General features: G+C 42.7%; 2 protein-coding genes across 2 annotated transcripts; both read left to right on the top strand.

The window, feature by feature from the left end:
- Nucleotides 1–283: 283 nt before the first annotated feature.
- On the top strand, nt 284–16,084 carry LOC119481748. The gene is given in 22 exon segments (XM_037758934.1): nt 284–849; nt 4,245–4,481; nt 5,223–5,310; nt 5,463–5,557; nt 6,329–6,538; nt 7,460–7,525; nt 7,980–8,073; nt 9,292–9,415; nt 9,715–9,958; nt 10,043–10,199; nt 10,291–10,384; nt 10,490–10,552; nt 10,681–10,895; nt 10,981–11,024; nt 11,026–11,116; nt 11,214–11,401; nt 13,525–13,676; nt 13,753–13,960; nt 13,962–13,999; nt 14,073–14,235; nt 14,441–14,533; nt 15,656–16,084. Coding segments are annotated over 19 exon segments (2,385 nt in total). The 5' UTR covers nt 284–849; nt 4,245–4,481; nt 5,223–5,264; the 3' UTR covers nt 15,656–16,084.
- Nucleotides 16,085–17,668: 1,584 nt separating this feature from the next.
- Nucleotides 17,669–26,634, top strand: cnga1b (cyclic nucleotide gated channel subunit alpha 1b). The gene is given in 16 exon segments (XM_037759043.1): nt 17,669–17,890; nt 19,101–19,234; nt 20,724–20,789; nt 21,442–21,504; nt 21,609–21,642; nt 21,644–21,729; nt 21,859–21,963; nt 22,563–22,669; nt 22,791–22,965; nt 23,047–23,183; nt 23,280–23,452; nt 24,023–24,148; nt 24,246–24,398; nt 24,942–25,173; nt 25,330–25,505; nt 25,925–26,634. Coding segments are annotated over 15 exon segments (1,938 nt in total). The 5' UTR covers nt 17,669–17,890; nt 19,101–19,124; the 3' UTR covers nt 26,120–26,634.
- The last annotated feature ends 810 nt before the right edge of the window (nt 26,635–27,444 follow it).

Raw genomic sequence — 27,444 nt, 5'->3', positions numbered from 1 at the left:
TTTTATAGTGTGGTATTAGTACTTTTATAGTGTGGTATTAGTACTTTTATAGTGTGGTATTAGTACTTTTATAGTGTGGTATTAGTACTTTTATAGTGTGGTATTAGTACTTTCATAGTGTGGTATTAGTACTTTCATAGTGTAGTATTAGTACTTTTACTGTAACAGAGTATTTTTATAGTGTGGTATTAGTATTGTTATAGTGTAGTATTACTACTTTAGCTACAGTGAGTAATCTGAATACTTCATCAATATTCACATCTGCTCCAAAAAGACGTTTATTTTGTAAAGAAGAAAAGAGCTTCAGTGAAACCGGAAGTTCCTTGTGTGTCCGTTATGTGACAGCCCGCCATTACAGCCTCCAGCAGCAACAGCCGGTACCGGTACCGGTACCGAGCCGCTGCTGCTGCTGCTGCTGCTGCGGAGAGAGACAGACAGAGATCACCGGAATCAGTCAACAGAATCACACTGATTCATCTCTCTATTCCGTTAACGAACACACTGATGACGACACAACACACAAACACACTATTAACAGACAGAGGATCACAGGAAGACCCAAACACGGAGTACTGACGGAGTACTGACGGAGTACTGACACTGAAGAAAGAGGGATTAGGAATTCTCATGGCGGACGCACTGGCCTCTGATTGGCTCACGGTGACGGGCTGCGGGCCAATCAGAGGGCGCGCTGCTTCTCCTAGCAACAAGAGGAACTTTTTCTGTTAGTTGTAACTGACGGTGTGAAACTGTTGGTTTGACGCCATTTTACAGCCGGTTGGTAACAATTTAACTCAGAGAGACTCCAACGATGGAGGAGACATCTCGTCTCAGAAGATCTCAAACCAAGTAGGTGGTGACAGCAGGGCCGACTCCAGCTCTTCTGGAGCCCAAAGGACAAGCTCGGTTTTGTCCAAAAAAAAGTCAAATTCTTTTTTCTTTTTTAAAAAAAGTTACGAAAAAGTCCCCAAAAAGTCAGAAAATTTTACAAAAAGTGTCAGAAAAAAGTCCCAAAATGTTTAAAAACAAGTAAAAAATAAGTCAGAAAAATGTCCCAAAAAAAGTCTGAAAAGTGTCCCAAAAAATGTCCCAAAAAATGTCCCAAAAAATCGGAAAATTGTTTTTTAAAAAAAGTTCAAAAACTGTCAAAAAGGTCAGAAAAATCGTTTAAAAAATGTCCAAAATAAATAAATAAAGTCGGAAAAAAGTCAGAAAAAATGTTTTTAAAAAAAGTCAGAGAATTGTCCAAAAAGTGTCCAAAAAAGTCCAATAAATAAGTCAGAAAATAAGTCAGAAAATTGTTTACACAGAAAAGTCCAAAAAATGTCCAAAAAAAGTCAGAAAATTTCACAAAAAGTGTCAGAAGGAAAAGTCAAAAAATGTTGGAAAAAATCAGAAAATTATTTTAAAAAATATCAGAAAAACGTCCGAAAAAGGTAAAAAAAAAAAAATGTCAGAAAGTCAGAATTTTTTTTTTTTTTAAAAAGTCTAAAAAATGTCCAAAAAAGTCAGACAATTTCACAAAAAGTGTCAGAAAAAAAGTCCCAAAAGTCCAGCAAATGTTTGATACTGTTATGATCTGAAACTAGAAAACCGGATGAATCCATTGGTACCAACCATGTCATACTAGCTGGTCAAATAGGTCAACAGGTTAAATAACGCTCCAAACTTACACTAAATTTTGGCAAAGAAAGACTGGCTATTTTCAAAGGGATAAATGCAGTACCTGTGAGGGTTTCTGGACAATATTTGTCATGTTTTGTGTTTTTAATTGATTTACAATAATAAGTATATACCGATACATTTGCATAAAGCAACATATTTACCCACTCCCATGTTGATAAAAGTATTAAATACTTGAAAAAATCTCAATTTTAATCAATATTTATTTGAATCGATTGAAAGCCCTAATTTTAAGACAAAAATTAAGATTTTTATTTTCATAAATAACTGTATTTATTATAACATGAATAGAGAATTGGTCCCTGATATTGTTGGCTTAAAAGTGTTTCCTCCAGGTCATCCACTAGAGCGGTCCTGCCTATGTCGCCGACCTTCGGGCCGTCCACTAGGGCGGTCCTGCCTATGTTGCCGACCTCTGGGCCGTCCACTAGAGCGGTCCTGCCTATGTCGCCGACCTTCGGGCCGTCCACTAGAGCGGTCCTGCCTATGTCGCCGACCTCTGGGCCGTCCACTACAGCGGTCCTGCCTATGTCGCCGACCTTCGGGCCGTCCACTAGAGCGGTCCTGCCTATGTCGCGACCTTCGGGCCGTCCACTAGAGCGGTCCTGCCTATGTCGCCGACCTTCGGGCCGTCCACTACAGCGGTCCTGCCTATGTCATCGACCTTCGGGCCGTCCACTAGAGCAGTCCTGCCTACGTCGCCGACCTCTGGGCCCATTAACTACAATGTAAAACCATCCGCCGCAACATTAAACGGTCCGAGAAAGTGCGCAAGGGGTGTGGTGACCTAGTTTAACACACGTCAATGGGCTGGGTCTCAGGAGGATACCATCAAAATACCGTACTGTGTACCTCAGTGAAATGACAGGAAGGTATGAAGGTATGAAAAACCATGCATACCCCAAGCCTAGTTTGAGCTGTTAATGTTTCTTTGTCTTTGACAGGAATTGATCAGCAGCATTCTGAATGACTCATAGCTGTCTGACAAATATCTTTGACATCTCAACTTATCCGAAGTGTTAATTCCTGGGACTGGGTGTGTTGGCGTTTAGCCACTGCAGCAGCTGTTTCATCAAGAACATTTGCCAGAGGCATGGTTGGGGCTGGGCTTCTTGGAGGCCCTCGCCATCATCTGGAAGTCACAAGTTCCTGCTGCGCTGTAACAGTTTCCCTGGTTCCACCGGCTGCCTTTCCTGACCTCGAGCCTCCAAGCCGTCCTCAAGATGGGTCTTGTCTCTGTCGCTGACCTACAGACTGTCCAGTACAGCTGTCCTGCCTACGTCCCTGACCTCAAAGGCAGTCCAACCGAGGTGCTCCACCCATCTGGTCATCTTCCGGCCTCCTGCCCGTCCTCCAGAGCGGCTTCGCCCATCTGGTAGGCCTCCTGTCCGTTCTTCAGAGCGGCTTCGCCCATCTGGTAGGCCTCCTGCCCGTCCTTCAGAGTGGCTTTGCCCATCTGGTAGGCCTCCTGCCCGTCCTTCAGAGCGGCTTCACCTGCCTGGTAGGCCTCCTGCCCATCCTCCAGAGCGGCTTCGCCCGTCTGGTAGGCCTCCTGCCAGTCCTCCAGAACGGCTTTGCCCGTCTTTGCCCGTCTGGTAGGCCTCCTCTCTCCTGCCCGTCCTCCAGAGCAGCTTCGCCCATCTGGTAGGCCTCCTGCCCGTCCTCTTTGTGTTTAAATTCCATTCTGACACACTGGACCGACCTGACAACTGGATTGATGTGTTTCTGTTTTTTTGTGTTTGACAGGACCTGAACGGCAGCATTCTGAGTGAGCTGCAGGTGTCCCTGCACCCCTGGGGAGAAAACAAACAAATATCTCGACTCATTAAGTGACAGCGCAGTGTCGGGAAGGAGGTTAAATAACGTCACAAACTTACGCTAAATTCTGAAGAAGAGAAACCGTCATGGCCATTTTCAAAGGGGTCCCTTGAGCTCTGATATCAAGATATGTGAATGTGTAAGGGTTTTCGTCCAAAGAAATGTCCAGAAAAAAGTCAGAAAATCGTCTGAAAAGTGTCTGAAAAAAAGTCAGAAAAATGTCCAAAAAAGTCAGAAAAATGTCCAAAAAAGTCAGAAAAATGTTTTTAAAAGAGTTAAAAGAAAATGTAAAAAAATAAAGTTTGAAAATTGTCTGAAAAAAAGTCCCCAAAAAGTCCAGCAAATGTCTGAAAGGAAGGCAGAAGAAAAGTCTGGTACTGGTATCGTCTGAAACTATTAAACCGGATGAATCCATCGGTACCAACCATGTCAGACTAGCTTGTCAGGAAGGAGGTTAAATAACGCTCCAAACTTACGCTAAATGTTAGCGAGGAAAAACTGTCATGTCCATTTTCAAAGGGGTCCCTTGACCTCTGACGTGGTGTTATAACCAAAACCTTGATAACACTGAGCCTGATCTTAATGTACTCAGATGAAGTAGCAGTAGCAGACAGATGAATATATGGTAATATCTTCTCTCTAACTCTTTAGTAACGCTTCAACTTTTCTGGTTCTTGTTCTCTTTGATTTAAACGTCTTTGGCCTGTATGTTTATTCACACATCATCCTTTGACCTGTTTCAGTGTGCCGTCGTCAGGAGGGGCAGGAGAAGAAGAACGAGAGGAGGGTTCACAACTGGTAGCACCACTGTTGACTCCACCTTCGCCCCACCCGTGACTCCACCTCTGCCCCACCACCCGTCCTGGGGCGTGAACAGCAGCGAGGAGGACGCACATAGAAAAGAGACGGTGAGAGAGCGACAGCTGCAGAATCACCACAGCAACCTACGTCGTCCGCATCGTCCATCACACCTCCAGAAGGTAAGACAACGTCCGTCTCTTCTTCTCTGCAAATCTCAGCTGATATTCACCTTAAAATATTCAGTTTACTCTCAGTAGATGGTCTGGAACCAAAGACTAATCCATTAGTCCAGATTAGGGCTGTCAATTGATTACTTAATCATGATTAATCACACATTTATCTGGTCTAAATGTACCTTAAAGGGAGTTTTGTCAATTACTTATCAACATGGGAGTGGACAAATATGCTGCTTTATACAAATGTATGTATATATTTATTATTGTAAATCAATTAACAACACAAAACAATGACAGATGTTGTCCAGAAACCCTCACAGGTACTGCATTTAGCATAAAACAATATGCTCAAATCATAACATGGCAAACTGCAGCCCAACAGGCAACAAAAATGTTCTACCAAAATTAGGGGTATGTCATCAGCATATTGGCGAATCAGAGATATAAATAGACACACAGATTCAGTATGAAGTACACTTACTGCTAGTATATATAGGTACTATAACATGGTTGGTACCAATGGATTTATCAGGTTTACCAGTTATCTTCACTCTAGCTTTAAAACTGAGCCGCTACAACTTAAAAATCACAAGTTGCGTTAACGCGTTATTATCACGTTAACTTTGACAGCTGTAGTTGACTTTTCTTGGTTGAAAGAAAAACTGGTTGCATATTAATTTTCTGCTGATCAACTTATTTCAGCACACCTTTTAACAACGTGTTATTTTAATATTCCAACATCAGGGTTACCTCGAGCTCCCCGTCAGCTGACCGGCCTCCTCCGACATGCTCTGCCTGCTGCGCTGCCTGTGTGCTCTCATCGGGCTGGCAGGTACGTAAACACTTCACTAGAACCAACGTAATGAAACCGCAGAACGATCTCAGCAACAACAAAGAGCAGAACGACGGCTCCTGAGATCTCTTTGTTTATACGTTTGAATGTCATCCAACAGACTCTAGTTCTGACCTCTCATACGTCTCCAGTGTCTTCAGGTGCTCCGGTAATTAATGGTTCTTCAGTGTTGAACATCAGCTCCATGCCCATCACCTATTATGGAAAGAAGTACGAGCAAGTCTATGTGAGTAGGATGAAGCCGGATGTGTGCAGACTGAGGGAATGTGTATGTATGTATATATATACAGTATATCAGTGTGTATATATATATATACATACAGTATAGAGCCGGGGTCAGCAACCTTTACTACCAAAAGAGCCATTTTAGGCAAAAAAAAAAATCTGTCTTGAGCCACAAAACATTTGATCATTGTGATGAAGGTAACAGTTTATAGTCTAAGTATATAGTATATAAGTCTAATGCAGTGAGGGCCAAAGAGACAATGTACTACGGAGTATTAGGACCACATTGAGGGATAAAACATCTGAGATTTACACAATAAAGTCAGAATATTATGAGAAAAAAAGTTGTAATATTACGAGAAAAAAAGTCGTAATAATACGAAAATAAAGTAATAACTTTACGAAAAAAAAGTCGTAATACTACGAAAATAAAGTAATAACTTTACGAGAAAAAAAGTCATAATAATATGAGAATAAAGTCATTACTTTACGGAAAAAGAGTCGAAATATTACGATAAATAAAATCATAACTTTATGAGAAAAAAAGTTGTAATACGAGAATAAAGTAATCACTTTACAAGAAAAAAAGTCGTAATACTACGAAAATAAAATCAGTACTTTACAGAAAAAAAACGAACGATCAGGCTAGCTAGCTAGCCAGCTGCTGAATGAATGAAAGTTAATGCTTCATCCAAACACTCTTTCACAGCGCAGATGTTCTGACTGGTTACTGTTGTTGTTTTGCTTGTTGTGTCTCTCTGATTTTGAACAGGTGAGCTTTACGAACGACCACACGACGTTCTGTTTCGACGGCTATTACGACCCTCCAACCAGACAGGACTGCATCGTGGCGGCTCCGGCAGCTGTGACGCTTTTTGCTTATCAATTTATTCCAGCTACTTCTACCGTACTTAAAGCTATACCTAGCATTACGTCTGCGTTTGTCGGCGAGGTGGTTATCAGCGTGAAGCTCGACACAGTTGTGAGTATTGTTCAGTGGTGTTTCTGCTCCGTTTCACCCTTGTGGGTCAAATAAATAGTGAAAGTGTATCAGGGTTTAGAATGATGGTCATCCTCATGCTCTATTATGTTTCATCAACTTTTGGCTTGATTTGTTACACAGATTTGGTGCTAAATTTAACCATTTGTTACCACTGGAGATTTGATCAAATGATCAATAATCCTCCAAAATACCACATTAAGACACCAAGACCTTGAGGAACACCATAGAAAAAAACATGCTGTGATTTGGGATGAAAAACTTTCTGCAACATTTTTTGGCGATTAGATGGCGAGCACTTCTGTTGTGTAAGCCGCTCCGAAACCCCCCTATTGTCAATATTTTCAGACTGTTCTTCTGCCTTTCTTACGCCTTTGCTCTGACATTTTTTCGGACATTTTTCAATCTTGTTTTGAGACGTTCGAACATTTTTCATCCTTTTTCTGGACATTTTTTCTGAAATTTTTCTGACTTTTTTTTTTTTTAGAAAGTTTTTTAGTCTTTTTTTCAGACATTTTTCTGCCCATTGCTGTACATTTTTGGGACATTTTTTTGAAAATGTTTTCTGATATTTTTTTGAAAATGTTTTCTGACATTTTTCAGACTTTTTCTGACATTTTCAGACATTATTCAGACGTACATCATCCTCTGAATGCTCTAGGTCTATAGTTTGTCGCTGTAAAGTTTCATGAGACTGTCATTATCTCAGCTTTACAGTGATACCCAATTTATGGAATTCAAGACTGTTTTGGGACCCCAGTATGCAGAAATATTCAAACATACCATTTTAGAATATGGAGACAATAACACATTTATACTGCATGTGATTATCATAAAGTGGGCATGTTTGTAAAGGGGAGACTCGTGCAGGAAACTTTAATCTCCTCTGTTGACTCTTTACAGCATAGATTTGAATTCCTTAACTGCGGGACAGAAGCAGGCCTGTTTTTGGACGGGCCGGTTGGATTGGTGAGTACATATGCAGTATATATATATATATATATATATGTGTCTGTGAGTAAATTAAGTATGAGACATGTTAAAGCTCCTAGTGGTGGTAACAAGAAACACTCCATAACGGCACATGTAACCATAGATATAAAACAGCCAACAACCACCGAGTTGTTGGCACCAGGTACCAGGTACCAGATGTTGTATCATGTATCTGTTGTCCCTTGTTTGTTTGTAACGTGAACTATTTTAATTGCCCGTGTCTGTTTTTTGACGGGCTTTATTTGATCATTTTTGTGACGCTATAGTGGCGCGCTATCTTGGACAGCTCCCTCGAAAAATAGATTTTTATCTCAAGTGACTTCCTGGTTGAATAAAGGTCAAATAAATCAATAAATTCCATAGAGTTGATTGTGTGTTTTTACCTGAACATGCGGTAGTAACACTGGCTGCGTTTGTTTCTGTCTAATAGGTGGATCTTCTCGTCAACGGTATCACAGTCGATACGTTGAAGGTTAATTCTACTGAAGGTGCAGTATTTGACATCAGCGGATGCAGACACTCAGGTTGGCTCAACAAATCTACTTTTGGGGCTTTAAAAACATAATTGTAGTATTTTAATTATGGCTGTCTATATTTAACCGTGATGAATTTTAAATTAATCACACATTTTTTTATCTGTTCTAAATGTACCTTAAAGGGAGATTAGTCCAGTATTTAATACTCTTATTAACATGGGAGTGGACAAATATGCTGCTTTATGTAAATGTATGTATATATTTATTATTGTAAATCAAGTAACAACACAAAACAATGACAGATATTGTCCAGAAACCCTCACAGGTACTGCATTTAGCATAAAACAATATGCTCCAATCATAACATGGCAAGCTGCAGCCCAACAGGCAACAACAGCTGTCAGTGTGTCAGTGTGCTGACTTGACTATGACTTGTCCCCAAACTGCATGTGATTATCATAAAGTGGGCATGTCTGTAAAGGGGAGACTCGTGGGTACCCATAGAACCCATTTACATTCACGTCTCAGACGATACCAGTACCGGATTTTTCTTCTGCCTTTCTTTCTTTCTTGCTGAACTTTTTGTGACTTTTATCTGACTTTTTTTCGAACACTATTCGGACAATTTTCAGACTTTTTTTCAGATATTTTTCGAACTTTTAAAAAAATATATTTTTCTGGCTTTTTTTGGACCTTTTTATTGGACATTTTTTTGGGATAAAAACCCTCACACATTCACATATCTAGAGGTCAGAGCTCAAGGGACCCCTTTGAAAATGGCTATGACAGTTTCTCCTCTCCAAAATGTAGCTTAACGTTTTGACGTTATTTAACCTCCTTCTCGACAAGCTAGTATGACATGGTTGGCACCAATGGATTCATCGGGTTTTCTAGTCGACAAGCTAGTATACAGGTCATTGAGTCAGTTAGCGAGAGCATCCTCACATTAACACTCCCTTTTTTGTTCATTTTTTCTGCCAAAATGAGGTGTATGTCATCAGCATATTGGCGAATCAGAGATATAAATAGACACACAGATTCAATATGAAGTACACTTACTGCTAGTATATATAGGTACTATAACATGGTTTGTAATGTGTTAAAGAAATTAGTGGCGTTAAAACGAGTTTGCGTTAATGCGTTATTATCGAGTTAACTTTGACAGCCCCGATTTTAATACTGCAGTTTTTATTGTTTTTGCATACAGTTTTGTAAAGTGAACTGTGACTTTTTAACCGGATGTTTTAACCTTCCTCCACTTCTCAGGTTTTGTGTATAAACGTGGTCAAGTGTTCGCCGACAGAGACTCCTGCTCATTCTGTAATGACTCTGCAGTCGTCGTCATCACCAGAAAATGTGGCAACATGGAGCGTTGTCAAGGCAACGGCATGTAAATATGTGTGCTTCATATTTAGAAAGAGAGAAAGCTGTGATGATTTGTGAGGAAACAGTGATTTGGTTTGAGGGAAGAGACCGTCACGGGTCAACATTGGCGTCATGAGTCAGAGCTGTTCCGGGCTAATAGACTCTGTAATGTGCTCACTGCATTACACTGGTCATGCTGGTGATACTGGTGACACTGGTGATACTGGTGATACTGGTGATACTGGTGATACTGGAAAAGTCCCATAACAACAGTAATACTGACGCTGTCTGTTTGTTGTCTCCGTCCCTCTCCACCTCCATCAGCTGCATGTTGGACACCTCCTGCACCGTGACCGGCCCCAACATCATCGACGTTAACAACAACGTTCACATCGTCAAGGATCGCTGTGCGTACTCTCTGCTGTCCACTCCGTCAGTCCTAGACTTCCACGTGCTGGCGAACTTCCGGGAACGCCGTCATAAAGACGTGAGCTTTCTGGACAGCGTGACACTGCGACTGGGCGGGTCGGGTGTCGACATCCACCTGGAACAAGGCGGGAGAGTTCGGGTAAGCTGCCCTCCTCCGGCCTCCGTCATGTGTCGTCTTTGTCCTCAAGTTTGTGACGTCTCTCTCTCTCTTGCTGTGACGCAGCTGGACGACACGGTGCTGAGCCTTGACAGCTTGGCTCAGACGTTTCATGGCGTGGAGCTCTCCAAGGACCCGACTGGAGTCACCGCCACGAGGTCGGTCTCCAACCACACCATTTCTGTCTTCTTTGACGGCAACACCGCACAGATCATCTTCAAAGGTACCGATGATATTTCCAGAAGTGATCGCGCCGAGCGAATGTGTGAATGTTGATGCTGATCTGACTCACATTGTGTCCTGAACCCGTCCAGGAGACGGCGCTGCAGTTGATGCGTCTCTTGATGGTTTGTGTGGAAACTCCAGGATGTCTTTGAGTGACGCGTTGCTCGAGGAAAGCGCCAGCGGGTAAGACTTCACCGTCCTACTAACCCACGCTGGTAGAAACTGGTGAGACGTTTCTTTGTGTTTCTATGAAGAAGTCCTGACCTTGTGTTGTGCGTCGCCCCCCAGCTGTGCGGTGCTGCACAGTGGTGCCGCTGACAGCACCATCAACTGCAGCATGGTGACTGAACGGTGAGCAGATGAAACTCTATAAATACTTATAGCTAGCTACTTAGCTAGCTAACTGTAAAAGGGTCTACAGAACGTAACACTGACAGGACTTCATCCTTCTGTCTCCCATTGTCATATCTGTGGAACAGCTGTAACCTCCTGAAGGAGGTGCCCTTCACCGTCTGTCACAACCTCATCGGCCCAGAGCCTTACATCATAGCCTGCGTTGAAACGTTGTGCAGATATCCGGCGGTGGACGCTCTCAACTGTCAGTTCCTGGAGGCGTACGCCGCAGCCTGCAGTCTGAACAGCAGCACGTACCGCACAGACGCCCTGGAGGGCTGGAGGTCGCAGGCCGGCTGCTGTAAGACTTCACTCAAACTTTATCAGCACCATAAAACACGCCGTCCAACAGAAACAGCATTTAAATCCATGTGTCTCTCTCTCAGCGCCGCCTCAGGCCTTCTGTCAGGACAGGATCTGCGGTGGTCACTGAGTTCTGTGCGGAGAAGACAGACGGTGGTGAAATCGGCTGCTTCTGTCGCGCCATTTTCGCCTCCCCTTATACTTCGGCAGGCACTTTGGGTACGTGACACCACAAGGGTCACATGACCGGTCTAAATGTGCGTCTCCTCTGTAACTCACTCAGTGTTTCCCCTCGTCTGTGCTGCTGGATGTTCAGGTGACCCGACGGTCTGCGGGCCAAACTCTGCTTCGGTTTCTCTGCTCGGTTGTCTCCTGGAGGAAGAAGGCATCGACTACTCGTCCTTACGCCTCAAAGACCAGACTTGCACGGGTCACATGGACGAGCTGACCGGCAAGGTGACCTTCAGGTTCAACAGCAGCAACAGCTGCGGGACGGAGGTCACGGTGGGTTCACTCTTTACTCTCTGAAGCTGTACCATTTTAGAAATGTTGTTGTGTACTTCCTGCTCCTGCTGTATGAGTTGATCGTTTGCGATGTAAAGCCAAAGCTCGCGATTTATGTGCTCACACGGCCGTCGGCTCCTGCGGCCCACCGCGCGGCAGACAACGCCCGACGAAACTGAAACTCTTCAGCTCTGACCTCCTGGGTTTCTAGTAACGTTGGTCATCTCATTACGAAGCTTATTGTCGCCAAACAAATGTCAGTAAGTCAGTAAGTAAGAAAGCAAGTAAGTCAGTAAGTCAGTAAGTCAGTAAGCCAGTAAGTAAGAAAGCAAGTAAATCAGTAAGCAAGTAAGTCAGTAAGTCAGTAAGTAAGAAAGCAAGTAAGTCGGTAAGTCAGTAAGTCAGTAAGCCAGTAAGTAAGAAAGCAAGTAAATCAGTAAGCAAGTAAGTCAGTAAGTCAGTAAGTAAGAAAGCAAGTAAGTCGGTAAGTCGGTAAGTCAGTAAGTCAGTAAGCAAGTAAGCCGGTAAGTCGGTGAGTCAGTAAGTCAGTAAGTCAGTAAGTAAGAAAGCAAGTAAGTAAGTAAGTCAGTATGTCAGTAAGTAAGAAAGCAAGTAAGTCAGTAAGTCAGTAAGCCAGTAAGTAAGAAAGCAAGTAAGTCAGTAAGCAAGTAAGTCAGTAAGCAGGTAAGTCAGTAAGCCAGTAAGTAAGAAAGCAAGTAAATCAGTAAGCAAGTAAGTCAGTAAGTCAGTAAGTCAGTAAGTAAGAAAGTAAGAAAGCAAGTAAGTCGGTAAGTCAGTAAGTCAGTAAGCCAGTAAGTAAGAAAGCAAGTAAGTCAGTAAGCAACTAAGTCAGTAAGTCAGTAAGTAAGAAAGTAAGAAAGCAAGTAAGTCGGTAAGTCAGTAAGTCAGTAAGTCATCTCTTCACGGAGCTTATTGTCGCCAAACAAATGTCAGTAAGTCAGTAAGTAAGAAAGCAAGTAAGTCGGTAAGTCGGTAAGTCAGTAAGTCAGTAAGTCAGTAAGTCAGTAAGTCAGTAAGCAAGTAAGCCGGTAAGTCGGTGAGTCAGTAAGTCAGTAAGTCAGTAAGTAAGAAAGCAAGTAAGTCAGTAAGTCAGTACGTCAGTAAGTAAGAAAGCAAGTAAGTCAGTAAGTCAGTACGTCAGTAAGTAAGAAAGCAAGTAAGTCGGTAAGTCGGTAAGTCAGTAAGTCAGTAAGCAAGTAAGCCGGTAAGTCGGTGAGTCAGTAAGTCAGTAAGTCAGTAAGTAAGAAAGCAAGTAAGTAAGTAAGTCAGTATGTCAGTAAGTAAGAAAGCAAGTAAGTCAGTAAGTCAGTAAGCCAGTAAGTAAGAAAGCAAGTAAGTCAGTAAGCAAGTAAGTCAGTAAGCAGGTAAGTCAGTAAGCCAGTAAGTAAGAAAGCAAGTAAATCAGTAAGCAAGTAAGTCAGTAAGTCAGTAAGTCAGTAAGTAAGAAAGTAAGAAAGCAAGTAAGTCGGTAAGTCAGTAAGTCAGTAAGCCAGTAAGTAAGAAAGCAAGTAAGTCAGTAAGCAACTAAGTCAGTAAGTCAGTAAGTAAGAAAGTAAGAAAGCAAGTAAGTCGGTAAGTCAGTAAGTCAGTAAGTCATCTCTTCACGGAGCTTATTGTCGCCAAACAAATGTCAGTAAGTCAGTAAGTAAGAAAGCAAGTAAGTCGGTAAGTCGGTAAGTCAGTAAGTCAGTAAGTCAGTAAGTCAGTAAGCAAGTAAGCCGGTAAGTCGGTGAGTCAGTAAGTCAGTAAGTCAGTAAGTAAGAAAGCAAGTAAGTCAGTAAGTCAGTACGTCAGTAAGTAAGAAAGCAAGTAAGTCAGTAAGTCAGTACGTCAGTAAGTAAGAAAGCAAGTAAGTCAGTAAGTCGGTAAGCAAGTAAGCCGGTAAGTCGGTGAGTCAGTAAGTCAGTAAGTCAGTAAGGAAGAAAGCAAGTAAGTCAGTAAGTCAGTACGTCAGTAAGTAAGAAAGCAAGTAAGTCGGTAAGTCAGTAAGTCAGTAAGTCAGTAAGTCATCTCATCACGGAGCTTATTGTCTCCTAACACATGTCACATTTGAAGGCTGAGGTGTCGTGGTGATGATCATCTGACTCCCTGTGATCCCGCAGGCCAACAACAGCCAAATCATCTACAAGAACACCATCGCGACCCAGAACAGCTCCTCTGACGTCATCATTCACCGAGAGCAGGTTTACATCGACTTCTCCTGCGTCTACACTCAGCCGGAGATCAAGTCCGAGGCCTTAACGGTCCTGGACAGGTGAGAGGCGGCGGTTGACTCTGTGTTGTGAAGCTTGTCGTCGGGAGAGTTTCTGAAGAGTGTTCTTTGTCTGCAGCTCTGTGATCCAGCACGTCATGTCTGGATCTTGGAATTACACTCTGTCCATGAAGGCCTACACCGACGCCGGCCGCACACGAGCCGTGCAGCTCGGCACCCACGTCAAGCTGGACCAGAAGATCTGGGTGGAGCTGAAGACCGACGGGCTGGAGGGCAGCTTGGTCGCCGTGGTGACCGACTCCTGCTGGGCGACCAGCGAGGCGTCGCCCGGCGCGAAACCCGAGATACGACCTGATCACGAACGGGTGAGAATCAATCGGAAGATTCGTCGTTGAAAACAAAATGTGGTCTGATGTGTGTCTTCCTGTTTGCGAGCAGCTGTGGGAACCCCAACGACAAGACGCTGAAGGTGGAGGGGAACGGGCTGGGAACGTCCAACCACTTCTCCTTCAACATGTTCCAGTTCTCAAGGACCTCCGGTGACGTCTACCTGCACTGCAAAGTCAAGCTGTGTCCCAAACTGAACCAAGACTGCAGCCCGGTACGCCTCCAGAACACTCACACTGCACGTCACTGGAAACCAGTTTAGCCATCAGTCGGAAACGTAACGCCTAAAGTCAATACAGTATTACAGATATGTCCGGTTCATTCCAGTATTAAACATGTAGAAGGTGAAATGTTTTGCTCTCAGCAGCAAAGGATCTTTAAAAGCCTGGCCTTCATCTCTCTTCGTGTTTATCCTGCAGAGCTGTAGCGGAGGAGTTCGAGGACGCAGATCTTCCAGGCCCAAATATGAAGACGAAGCCACAGCCTTCATCACCATGGCCTGGACTAATTAGGTAAGACACAACTCAAAGTACACGCCAAATACCTTTCATTTATATTAATCAATATGGGTGCTTTGCAGTTGTAGCGTCAGCCCGTTTGACCACGGACATGAGAGTGACTGCCGGCTCGACCGCACGTTATCGCAATACGATAATGTTTCCTGCTAACTTTTTCTGACTTTTTTTTCGCCTTTCTTCAGACATTTATTCAGACATATATCGCCTTTTGTTTGAACATATTTCGGCCTTTTTTGGGGACATTTTTTGGGCCATACTTTGGCATTTCTTCGGCCTTTTTTCAGACATATTTCAGAATCTTTTTCGGCCTTTTTTCAGCCTCTGTTCTGACCTTTTTTCGGATATTTTGCAGATATTTTTCCGCCTTTTTTCTGGAAATGTTTCAGGCATTTTTCTGACTTTTTTGGCCATTGTTCGGGCCATATTTAGGACATACTTTGGTATTTCTTTCTGACATGTTTCAGCCTTATTTTTGCACATATTTTGGCCTTTTTTAGAAGTTAGCATGCAGCTTTAGCTCTGCTTTGTCTAGCTCTGCTTTTCCTGTCAATGTGTGAAACCCAAAGTGTTTCCATCCTTTACTGGATGTGTAGTGTTTACCACGCTGGATTTAACATGGGAGGGTGCAGGTCGTATCCACGCTGACCCTCCAACGTTTTATACTTTCTGAGGTTTGTTTTGGTTGACGGATACGGAACGGATATGACGTCACGTTGCTCAGACTACCACAATAAAAGTGGTAATTTCCTTCTACCTCCACATAGACTCAGATGAAGCAGATATATCCATTCTGACATTAAAAATGTAAAAATCGTAAAAAATACTATTGAATATTAATGATTCTGGTCATCATTTAGTATGATGTCATTATATAGACGGAATTTCTCTCAGCATCACCCAAATCTGACCGTCCAGCGTCCCTGATTCAACGCCTGACCTGAGCCAAGTCAGGCAGGTAGGTGGTGCTCTCTAGTGGTGGAAACATGTCACTGCTTTCAGATCAGTTGAAGAAGGATTAAAAAGAAAGTAAGAAGGAGAAGAAACACGGGAGAATGAAGGGCGGTCTCACTCCGGACGCAGACAATCAATCACACTTTGGTCTGGTTGTCTTCTCAGGTTGTTTCCATGGCAACCTGATTCCTTGGCTTGAGCTCGGTCGTGATCCAGAACCTTGTCTGGGAGAGTCCTTCAGATCTGGATCAAGTGGTCTCACACTGCTGGCTTCTAACATCTATAAAACATATGTGGTGAAGGGAAGTTATTGATTCTGTTCTATGCAATGAGCAATAATAAGTGACACTTAAGTCTGTAGAGGACACCACAGTATAACTTTAAATGACCTCTATATTTGACCTTTTGGTTCTCTCTGGATGCCTGTAACATGACGTATTAATTATGTATTAATCTAAACTGGATCCTGCTCTCACTGTGTTTTCTAATACAAGCTGCAGCTCAGATATCTCATGATGTCATGATATGAGTTGAGCTGTTTCATGTTTCTTAACAGCAAAGAGATGAATTAAAATGTATGTGAGATAATCAAAACTATGAGTTTGGTTCATTTTATTTCTTCATCAACGAGCTGTTTGGTTTGATGCCTCTGTAGCATCGCCCACTCCGACCAAGCAGACTAATACACCTAATCTAGATAAAACATTATTCACTGAACACTGTCTCACTACTTACAGGTACATAACGACAACCTGCTAAACATCAGCATGTTAGCAGCATGGTTATGAGAATCTTAGTGCTGTCATGTTAACACACACAATGAAGTCTAATTCCTAATAAGCCTATCAATGTGTGTGTGTGTTATTAGGGTTACACTGCTGACTCAGGAGGATCAGATGTTGTTAATCTGCCCCGCCTCACTTTTCATCACCTCCTCCCTCTCAGTAATATCTGTCCTCCCTCCTCACGTTTACTCCTCCGTCACTACGAATCTACGGCCCCGACCACGGCTCTGAAATATCAGTAAGTTAGAATCTAAGGCCCCGACCACGGCTCTGAAATATAATTATAATAAATTAACATTATTAACATTAGTAGTTATACGTTAACATTATTAACATTATTAGTTATACATTAACATCATTAACATTATTAGTTATACATTAACATCATTAACATTATTAGTTATACATTAACATTATTAACATTATTAGTTATACATTAACATCATTAACATTATTAGTTATACGTTAACATTATTAACATTATTAGTTATACATTAACATCATTAACATTATTAGTTATACATTAACATCATTAACATTATTAGTTATACATTAACATTATTAACATTATTAGTTATACATTAACATTAACATTATTACTGATACATTAACATTATTAACATTATTATTTATACATTAACATTATTAACATTATTAGTCATACATTAACATTAACATTATTACTGATACATTAACATTATTAACATTATTACTAATACATTAACATTATTAACATTATTACTGATACATTAACATTATTAACATTATTAGTTATACATTAACATCATTCACATTATTAGTTATACATTAACATCATTAACATTATTAGTCATACATTAACATTATTAACATTATTAGTTATACATTAACATCATTCACATTATTAGTTATACATTAACATCATTAACATTATTAGTCATACATTAACATTATTAACATTATTACTGATACATTAACATTATTAGTTATACATTAACATTATTAACATTATTAGTTATACATTAACATCATTCACATTATTAGTCATACATTAACATCATTAACATTATTAGTAATACATTAACATTATTACTAATACATGGTATTTTATAAACTCTTGTATGTTTTTTTGCAGATAAAGTAAAAACCACACTAAAGCTGTCAGATAAATGTAGTGGAGTAAAGTACATTATTAATTATCATTTCATTATTTGTTAAACATTGTTTAAAATAACTATTAAGTTTATTTATCATTATATAATTTTTAAATGATTGTTTTTATAAAGTGTTACTAAAAGGGGTAATGCTCATCTTTTAGCTGAGATGTGACGCCTAAATGTTCCAGGTGAGTTGTACGTGAGGGTGGATCTCTGAGTGCAGGTGAGACAGACGGTATCATCTCCTCTAATCTCTTTATCCTCATCAGGGTGACTCTCTGGCTCCCAACACTCCTTCACCTCTCACATCCCTCCATTTTCTCCTCTTTTCTCTCAAAACTTTAAAGGATTTAACGGGGCCGGCCGTGTGTGAGTGTGTAACGGAGGGGGGGTTGGATACTCCTCCGTTTCCATGGCGATGAGTTTGATGGGTGGTCGGTTGGTCTAGGCCACGAAAACCAACGGCGACAGATTATCAGGTGAGTAAGGAGATAACGGCGTGAGGCTAGAGGAGTAGTTATTATACAACATACGATACAACTCGTAAGTGGAAAGTCTCTGAAAGCTCCGAGTTCACGAGTTGAACGTGTTCGTTGACGTTGTCAGAAATGGCGGAGGCCTTGGACGTTCATTTTTCGGCGCATGATAAGTGAATATATTGTAATTTTAGTCGTATATTATTTTTCTTGGTAATTTTATAATCGGTCTGAGGAAAATGTTGGAACGAGTCCTAAAACCTGGAAATGAGTCAGCATTTTAAGCACTTCCAGTTCCTTCGTCTTGAAGTCAACAGGTTTTTTAGTTAAATATCTGAAATAAAGTCTGTGGTTAACACAAGCTGGAGAGATTTTAACGTTTTGTTCTACGATATAAAATACCACTCGTGACGTTTTGAAGCTTTTTTTCATGTCTTAAAGAAGGCGGTTGCTTACTGGTGGTTAGATGAGACTACTAAATGTCATCATGCCGACTCGTCCTCCTTTACTTTGTTTATACTCACGCTCATGTGACCGTGGTGTAGTTCGTTTATAGCCTAGCGTTAGCTTTTTACTTCTGGCGATTGCTTTCACACTTCAAAATTCATAAAGTGGTGTTAATTAGTGGAGATTATTTTTACGGAACAAAACGTTTGTTTGCCACAGAGCTGATTTTCTGCAATAATCCAAAAACCCAATGGAACAATCCCATTGGCTGTTAGCGATATTAACTTCCTGTTAGCCTACAAAAATACCTCATCCCTGGAGCTCTCTATTCCCAACAGCCTCATCTTACTCCTACACATACAGGTATCATATGAAAGTAGAAAACCTGATGAATCCATTGGTACCATGTCATACTAGCTATATATATACAAGCAGTATGTGTACTTCATACTGTATCTGTATCTCTATTTATAGCTCTGGTTTGCCAATATTCTGATGACATACCCCTTTCTCCTCTGTCATTATGTCTGTGCATTTACTTGCATTATGTTACCCGCTTGCTGGCTTGCTAAATCGCTAGCCTCTGTGGCTTCTAGACGCCGATAGTAACGTTAATATTGCTGTCGCTTAGGAGCAGTGTTCTCGCGACTTAACCACTTGAAACGTCGAGCATACACAACTTCCCATCTTTGGTCGGAGTCCAGTTTGGGACTTTTGTTGTTTTGTTCTTCATCTCTACTCTCTAACAATCTCTCTGTGTGAACAGGAAGTCAAAGGACAGACTACCGCCATGGCCAAAGTAGCTCCATCAGTCCCGTCCCACATCTCCAGGTTAACTCCGTCCACCATCGTTCTACACAACATGGAGGAGGAGCCAGGTGAAGGCAGGGAGGGGGACAGGTGAGTCCTGATTAATAATGATGTTTGGTCCCCAAAATTCAGTCTGGAGATCCCAGAGGAAGTTCGATGGCTCCTTGAAGAGGTTTGGGTGGTTCTTAGTGAGGTTTCACGGCTCCTTAAAGAGGTTTGGGTGGATCTTAGTGAGGTTTCAGGGCTCCTTGAAGAGGTTCAAGGGTTCTTAGTGAGGTTTCAAGGCTCCTTGAAGAGGTTCGGGTGGGTTCTTGGTGAGGTTTCAGGGCTCCTTGAAGAGGTTCGGTGGGTTCTTGGTGAGGTTTCAGGGCTCCTTGACGAGGTTTCAGGGCTCCTTGAAGAGTTTCGGTGGGTTCTTAGTGAGGTTTCAGGGCTCCTTGAAGAGGTTTGGGGCGGTTCTTAGTGAGGTTTCAGGGCTCCTTGAAGAGGTTCAAGGCTTCTTAGTGAGGTTTCAAGGCTCCTTGAAGAGGTTCGGGTGGGTTCTTGGTGAGGTTTCAGGGCTCCTTGAAGAGGTTCGGTGGGTTCTTAGTGAGGTTTCAGGGCTCCTTGAAGAGGTTCGGAGGGTTTCTTAGTGAGGTTTCACGGCTCCTTGAAGAGGTTGGTGGGTTCTTAGTGAGGTTTCATGGCTCCTTGAAGAGGTTCGGGAGGGTTCTTAGTGAGGTTTCAAGGCTCCTTGAAGAGGGTTCGGTGGGTTCTTGGTGAGGTTTTCAAGGCTCCTTGAAGAGGTTCTGTGGGTTCTTCGTGAGGTTTCAGGGCTCCTTGACGAGGTTTCAGGGCTCCTTGAAGAGTTTCGGTGGGTTCTTAGTGAGGTTTCAGGGCTCCTTGAAGAGGTTTGGTGGGTTCTTAGTGAGGTTTCAGGGCTCCTTGAAGAGGTTCGGAAGGGTTCTTAGGTGAGGTTTCAGGGCTCCTTGAAGAGGTTCGGTGGGTTCTTAGTGAGGTTTTCGGACTCCTTGAAGAGATTCGGGAGGGATTCTTATTGAGTTTCAGGGCTCCTTGAAGAGGTTCGGAGGGTTCTTGGTGAGGTTCAGGACACCTTGAAGAGGTTCGGGAGAATTCTTAGTAAGGTTTTAGGGCTCCTTGAAGAGGTTCGGAGGGTTCTTGGTGAGGTTTCAGGACACCTTGAAGAGTTTCAGGGGGTTCTTAGTGAGGTTTCAGGGCTCCTTCAAGAGGTTCGGGGGGTTCTAGTGAGGTTTTAGGGCTCCTTGAAGAGGTTCGGAGGGTTCTTTGTGAGGTTTCAGGGCTCCTTGAAGAGGTTCGGAGGGTTCTTAGTGAGGTTTCAAGGCTCCTTGAAGAGGTTCGGAGGGTTCTTAGTGAGGTTTCAGGGCTCGTTGAAGAGGTTCGGAGGTCCTTGAAGAGGTTCAGGGGGTTCTTAGTGAGGTTTCAGGGCTCCTTGAAGAGGTTCAGGGGGTTCTTAGTGGGGGGGTCCTTGAGAAGGTCTGGGGGGTCAGTGGGGTAGTTCCTAGCTGGTGCTGGTAGTTTTAATAGTTAATTAGCGCTGTTGTCTGATTTTCTGTTTCAGAGCTGATCAAAGAGCCGGACCAGGAGTTCTGTTCAACGTCAATAACAGCAACAACAACGAAGAAGAGTAAGACACAAACAGGAAGTGTAACACACACTGGCCGCGTCATGTGACATCTTCTGTCACACAGACAGAAGTAGTCGAGTACCAACCCGTTCCCACTCCCAACTCGTCTAATACCGCCGTTTGGTCGGCGCCCCTCGGCGTCACGTGAGTCATTAGTCGTGTGAGTCCTTAGTATCGTGAGTCGTTATTCATGTGAGTCGTTAGACATGTGAGTCGTTAGTCATGTGAGTCGTTAGACACGTGAGTCGTTAGACACGTGAGTCGTTAGTCACATGAGTCGTTAGTTATATGAGTCGTTAGTATCGTCAGTCCCGTGAGTCACATGAGTCGTTAGTATCGTGAGTCGTTAGTCACGTGAGTCGTTAGACACGTGAGTCGTTAGTCACATGAGTCGTTAGTTATATGAGTCGTTAGTATCGTCAGTCCCGTGAGTCACATGAGTCGTTAGTATCGTGAGTCGTTAGTCACGTGAGTCGTTAGTATCGTGAGTCCCGTGAGTCACATGAGTCGTTAGTATCGTGAGTCGTTAGTATCATGAGTCGTTAGTATCGTCAGTCCCGTGAGTGACTCACAGCAAGACAACGCTGTGTGCAGAACATACAAACAGTTACACAGAGATAGTTTGTGTGATGCGTTTTTTGTTGGCTTCCAGAGAGGAGAAGAAAAGAAAGAAGAAAGAGAAGAAAGAAAAGAAGGAGAGAAAAGAGAAGAGGGCGTAAGTTAAATCCTCCTTGAACACTTATTACAGTCATTTATTAGAATCTGTTTTTATTTTAACGGAGATTCAGTTTTCTTTCCTTCATGTGTCCGTGCTCTCAGGAAGGAGAAGCAGGAGAAGCAGGAGAGGAAGGAGGAAAAAACAGAAGGAGAAAGAGGAGAAGGAGAAAATACAGAAGGAGAAAGAGGAAAAGGAGAAAGAGAAGAAGGCCAAAGAGGAGGCGTAGGTTTGGTTCATTAGGATCCACTGAGTCAGAAACTGATATTAGAGAACTGGTAGTATGGAGGCTAAAATGTGCCAATCATTCATTATGGTAGCAATTAATAATTATATTTCATTATTTGTGTCCAGTCCCAAGGAGATCACAGTGATTGATCCGGCAGGTAACACCTACTACCACTGGCTGGGTGTCATCACCATCCCCGTCATGTACAACTGGACCCTGATCATAGCCAGGTAACACCCTCTATCTAACCCTGGTAAACCCAGGTCAACCTGAATCTGGCCTTAAAGGGACAGTGTGTAGGAAGTGGTGACATCTGGTGGTGTGGTTGTCAACCAGGTTGCCCACAATGTCTGCGGGTTGCCAAGTTTGGTCCCCATAATGTCTGCGGGTTGCCATGTTGGGGTCTCCATAATGTCCGCAGGTTGCCATGTTTGGGTCCCCATAATGTCTGCGTGTTGCCATGTTTGGGTTCCCATAATGTCTGCCAGTTGCCGTGTTTGGGTCCCCATAATGTCTGAAGGTTACCATGTTGGGGTCCCCATATTGTCCGCAGGTTGCCATGTTTAGGTCCCCATAATGTCCGCGGGTTGCCATGTTTGGGTCCCCATAATGTCCGCGGGTTGCCATGTTTGGGTCCCCATAATGTCTGCCAGTTGCCAAGTTTGGATCCCCATAATGTCCGCAGGTTGCCAAGTTTGGGTCCCCATAATGTCTGCGGGTTGCCATGTTTGTTTATTAAAAGTGTGTTTATTGTAGTAATAACTGCTGTATAACGTGAGTGTGTGTGTGTGTGTGTGTGTGTGTGTGTGTGTGTGTGTGTGTGTTTCAGGGCGTCTTTCGAGGAGCTGCAGTCGGACTATTTGACATTCTGGTTCCTCGTGGACTTACTGTGTGACATCCTCTACATCTGTGACATGGTCTTCAGAACCAGAACCGGTCCGAACACACACCAACATTGTTTGCTGTACCTACTAACGCATCGATGTCTGTAACGTGACTCCGTTTACATACGTGTGTGTGTGTGTGTGGGTGTGTGTGGGTGTGTGTGTGTGTGTAGGTTACCTGGAGCAGGGTCTACTGGTGAAGGACGAGCAGAAGCTGCGTGAGCGCTACATGAAGAGCTTCCAGTTCAAACTGGACCTGATCTCGATGATTCCCACCGACGTGATGTACCTCGTGTTAGGCCTCAAATACCCCGAAATCCGCCTCAACAAGCTGTTCAGGTTCAACAGGTACACAGGAACCAGAACTCGGATCCTTAGGAGTAGAAGTAGAAGTGTCCCGGAGTAAAGACGTCTTTGTCTTTGTCTCAGGATGCTGGAGTTCTTCCAGAGGACGGAGACCAGGACTAACTACCCCAACGCTCTTCGTATCTCCAACCTCGTCATGTACATCGTCATCATCATCCACTGGAACGCCTGCCTCTACTACTCCTTCTCCAAGGCCATGGGTGGGGTTGCTGGTTTCAATCCCGACTCTGGTTGTTTGGTCTGTGGTTGCTGTATAAACCCCCTCTGACACCCCGGTTCTGGTCTCGTCCCTCCAGGTTTCGGCCATGACAGGTTTGTGTATCCCGACCCGGCAGATCCAGAGTTTGGTCGTCTGGTGAGGAAGTACGCCTACAGTATGTACTGGTCCACGCTGACGCTCACCACCATCGGAGAGACTCCGCCCCCCCAGGAGAACATGGAGTACTTCTTCGTCGTCACTGACTTCCTGGTGGGTCTGGCTTAAGTGGTCTACCAGTTTTGGTCCCCATAATGTCAGTGGTCTACCAGGTCTTTTGTCCCCATAATGTCAGTCGTCTACCAGGTCTTTTGTCCCCATAATGTCAGTGGTCTACCAGGTCTTTTGTCCCCATAATGTCAGTGGTCTACCAGGTCTTTTGTCCCCATAATGTCAGTGGTCTACAAGGTCTTTTGTCCCCGTAATGTCAGTGGTCTACCAGGTCTTTTGTCCCCATAATGTCAGTGGTCTACAAGGTCTTTTGTCCCCGTAATGTCAGTGGTCTACCAGGTCTTTTGTCCCCATAATGTCAGTAATCTACCAGGTCTTTTGTCCCCGTAATGTCAGTGGTCTACCAGGTTTGGGTCCCCATAATGTCAGTGGTCTACCAGGTCTTTTGTCCCCATAATGTCAGTGGTCTCCATAATGTCAGTGGTCTACAAGGTCTTTTGTCCCCGTAATGTCAGTGGTCTACCAGTTTCAGAGAGACCCTGTCCCCTGTGGAGAACTCGGAGGACTTCTTTGTTGCCATTGACCTCTTATCGCTGTCCGATTCTCCTCCAGGTTGGCGTGTTGATCTTCGCCACCATCGTCGGTAACGTCGGTTCGATGATCACCAACATGAACGCCGCCAGAGCCAGCTTCCAGGCTCGCATCGACGCCATCAAACAGTACATGACCTTCCGAAAGGTTCGTCACTTAGTTCACGTGACAGTTGGAGATTCGGTGGCGTCTCCGTGGCGACAGCAGTTTGTGTATAAATATGTATCTTATTTTTACCGTCCAGGTAACGAAGGACCTGGAGAAGCGAGTGATCAAGTGGTTTGACTTCCTGTGGACCAATAAGAAAGCGGTGGATGAGAGGGAGGTGTTGAAGTACCTGCCAGACAAACTGAGAGCTGAGATCGCCATCAACGTCCACCTGGACACCCTCAAGAAGGTCTGAACGCACCCCTTATTCCTCCTGACACACGACTGACTTTACCATCTTTCAGAGGCTCTAGTAGGTTCAGTTTTAAAGCTAGACTGAAGATACAGGTATCATATGAAACTAGAAAACCTGATGAATCCATTGGTACCATGTCATACTAGCTATATATATACAAGCAGTATGTTTACTTCATACTCTATCTGTATCTCTATTTATATCTCTGGTTTGCCAATATGCTGATGACATACCCCTAATTTTGGCAGAAAAAAAATAAACAAAGAAGGGAGGAATTTTGGTGAGGAAAAACTGTCATGGCCATTTTCAAAGGTGTCCCTTGACCTCTGACCTCAAGATATGTGAATGTGTGAGGGTTTTTGTCCACAAAAATGTCCAAAAAATGTAAAAGAAAAAGTCTGAAAAAAGTTCCAAAAAAGTCTGAAAAAAGTTCCAAAAAAAATGTAAAAACAATAACAAAAAGAATCTGAAAAAAGTCCAAAAAAAAGTCCAGCAAATGTCCACGCCAGTTTTCTGATCCGTGTCGTTGTCGTTCAGGTGCGTATCTTTGCGGACTGCGAGGCCGGTCTGCTGGTGGAGCTGGTGCTGAAGCTGCAGCCTCAGGTCTACAGTCCGGGAGACTACATCTGTAAGAAGGGCGACATCGGCAGAGAGATGTACATCATCAAGGAGGGAAAACTCGCCGTCGTCGCTGACGATGGCATCAAGCAGTTTGTCGTCCTGAGTGATGGAAGCTACTTTGGCGAGATCAGCATCCTGGCTATTAAAGGTCAGTAAGAGTATAGTAGTAGAGCTAGTATACTTCAAGTTTATTTCATGAAGTATACTTAAGTAAAGTATATATTTCCCAAGCATACTTCATGTAGTAAGTATCTTAAAGGTGCCTTCAGATGAAAAATGAATTGTTTTTATTCTTGTTCAACAGGCAGTAAGGCGGGAAACAGGAGGACGGCCAACATCAAGAGCATCGGTTACTCCGACCTCTTCTGTCTCTCCAAAGACGACCTGATGGAGGCGCTGACGGAGTATCCCGACGCCAAAGCTCTGCTGGAGGAGAAGGGACGGCAGATTCTGATGAAGGACAATCTGCTGGACTTGGAGGTACGGTCACATGATCTGATACAGTTTTATGGTACGTGTCCACATGTTCCACGCTTCCCATTCATTGTATATGTAAGCAGCTTTGCAATGCATTCTGGTAAAGTGACGGTGAGATTCAAGAGACGGGATGTCACGATGCCCGCTCCTCATTTGCATAAAGTTGAGGTCTCGGCTACTTTATGCAAATCAGGGGCATCCGGCGCGACTCACCGCTTCTGGAAACTCCCGAGAGACTTTTAAACTAACCGTTGTCAAACTAACCGTTGGAAAAAAGGTTCCAAACGAGCCGCCATGTTGGTTCCAGTTTGAAAGCTGGGAGCAGCAGCCCACGTAGGGAAAGCTGTCGTCCAACCAGGTGCCTTGTGTCTTGTAGCAGCCCAGCATTGGAGCTGAGTGTAACACCCGATGTTGTCCTCCAGGTGGCGGCGCAGGGCCCCGACCCCAAAGAGATCGAGGAGAAGGTGGACAGGATGACGAGCACACTGGACGTCCTGCAGACGCGCTACGCTCGCCTGCTGGCAGAGCACGACGCCGCCAACAGCAAACTCAAACACCGAGTCAACAAGCTGGAGAAGAAGCTGGCGCCGCCGCTGCCTCCGACACCTGAGACATAGACGACCAAAGAAGAGGGAGAAGAAGAAGAAGGGAGGACTGGGATATTAGAGCCCGGGTTAGCCAGGTCGGTGAGAGCAGGACTGAAAATGTTCCTTAAATTCAGATTCCGTCCTGAGGAAAAGGAAACGAGCTTTAAAGGGATAGTTCAGCTGTTTCTCAGTGGGGTTGTACCAGGTACTTCTCCACCTGAACACCTGAACTATCCCTTTAACAACAGTCAATCAAAGTCACTCGTCGCATCCCTTTGGTTCACTTCACGAAAGTGGTATTTCTGTTTCTAGTAAATATTTCACATGTTTGTAATTATAATGTATTATATATATTAAATAATAAGCAGCACACCTGTTATTTTACTGACTAGAACAAGCTTCACTCACCTGCTTTAATAAAACCCGTAGAGGTCAAAGGTCAGCGCTGTCCAGCCGATCACATCACTGCTTTGTGTAAGAAGTCGTTGAAGCTTCGTAGCAGAAACATGAACCGCAGAAATAAAGATATTTTATAAGGAAAAACACAACTGACTCTTTTATTTTCAAACTGAAGTACACATTTCAGGTACCTGTATTTTACTATTTCCATTTCACTTTCTACTTCTACTCCACTACATTTATTTAATAACTAGTTACTTTACAGATTCAGATTAAAAACACAAAAATTATGATGTATTATTATATGATAAATAAGATGAGATAAGGGGGACAATTCACAAGCCAGCAATATATCAAATTAAATATCTATACACAGGTTTCTACAGGTAAATATCAATTTAAAAAAATTAAATCAGAAGTATAAATAAATAAAAATGTTCTTATTTTTTTTTTACTTGTATTTATATTAATACAATGAGTATTTTTAATTTAAATGTCTACTTTATTACTTTTAATTAATAATGCTATGCATTTTTTTTAAGATTGTGAAATTTCTACAAGTAAATATAAATTTTAAATAATTTAAACAACTATAAATATATACTATTTATTTAAACTTTTATTTCTTTCGATAAAATTATTATTTTTTATTTAAATGTCTACTTCATTACCTATAATTAATTCATTAATTGAGTGATGCATATTTTATAATTCAAACAAACATCAGGTTTGTACAGGTAAATATCAATTTAAAAGAATTGAATCAGAACTATAAATATTTACTATTTATTTACTTTTAACTTTTATTTATTTTACTACCATGACCATTTTAATTTAAATGTCTATTACCTTCAATTAATTAATTAATTGATGCATTTTTTTCAAACAAATAAATGTCAATTTTCTACAGGTAAATATCAATTTAAAAAGATTAAATCAGAATTATAATATATATA

This window comes from Sebastes umbrosus, chromosome 22 (genome assembly GCF_015220745.1).
Source record: "Sebastes umbrosus isolate fSebUmb1 chromosome 22, fSebUmb1.pri, whole genome shotgun sequence".
In the NCBI taxonomy this organism is placed as follows: Eukaryota; Metazoa; Chordata; class Actinopteri; order Perciformes; family Sebastidae; genus Sebastes; species Sebastes umbrosus.
Note: the sequence above shows the minus strand (reverse complement) of the source record. Positions and strands in the feature narration are given on the sequence as shown.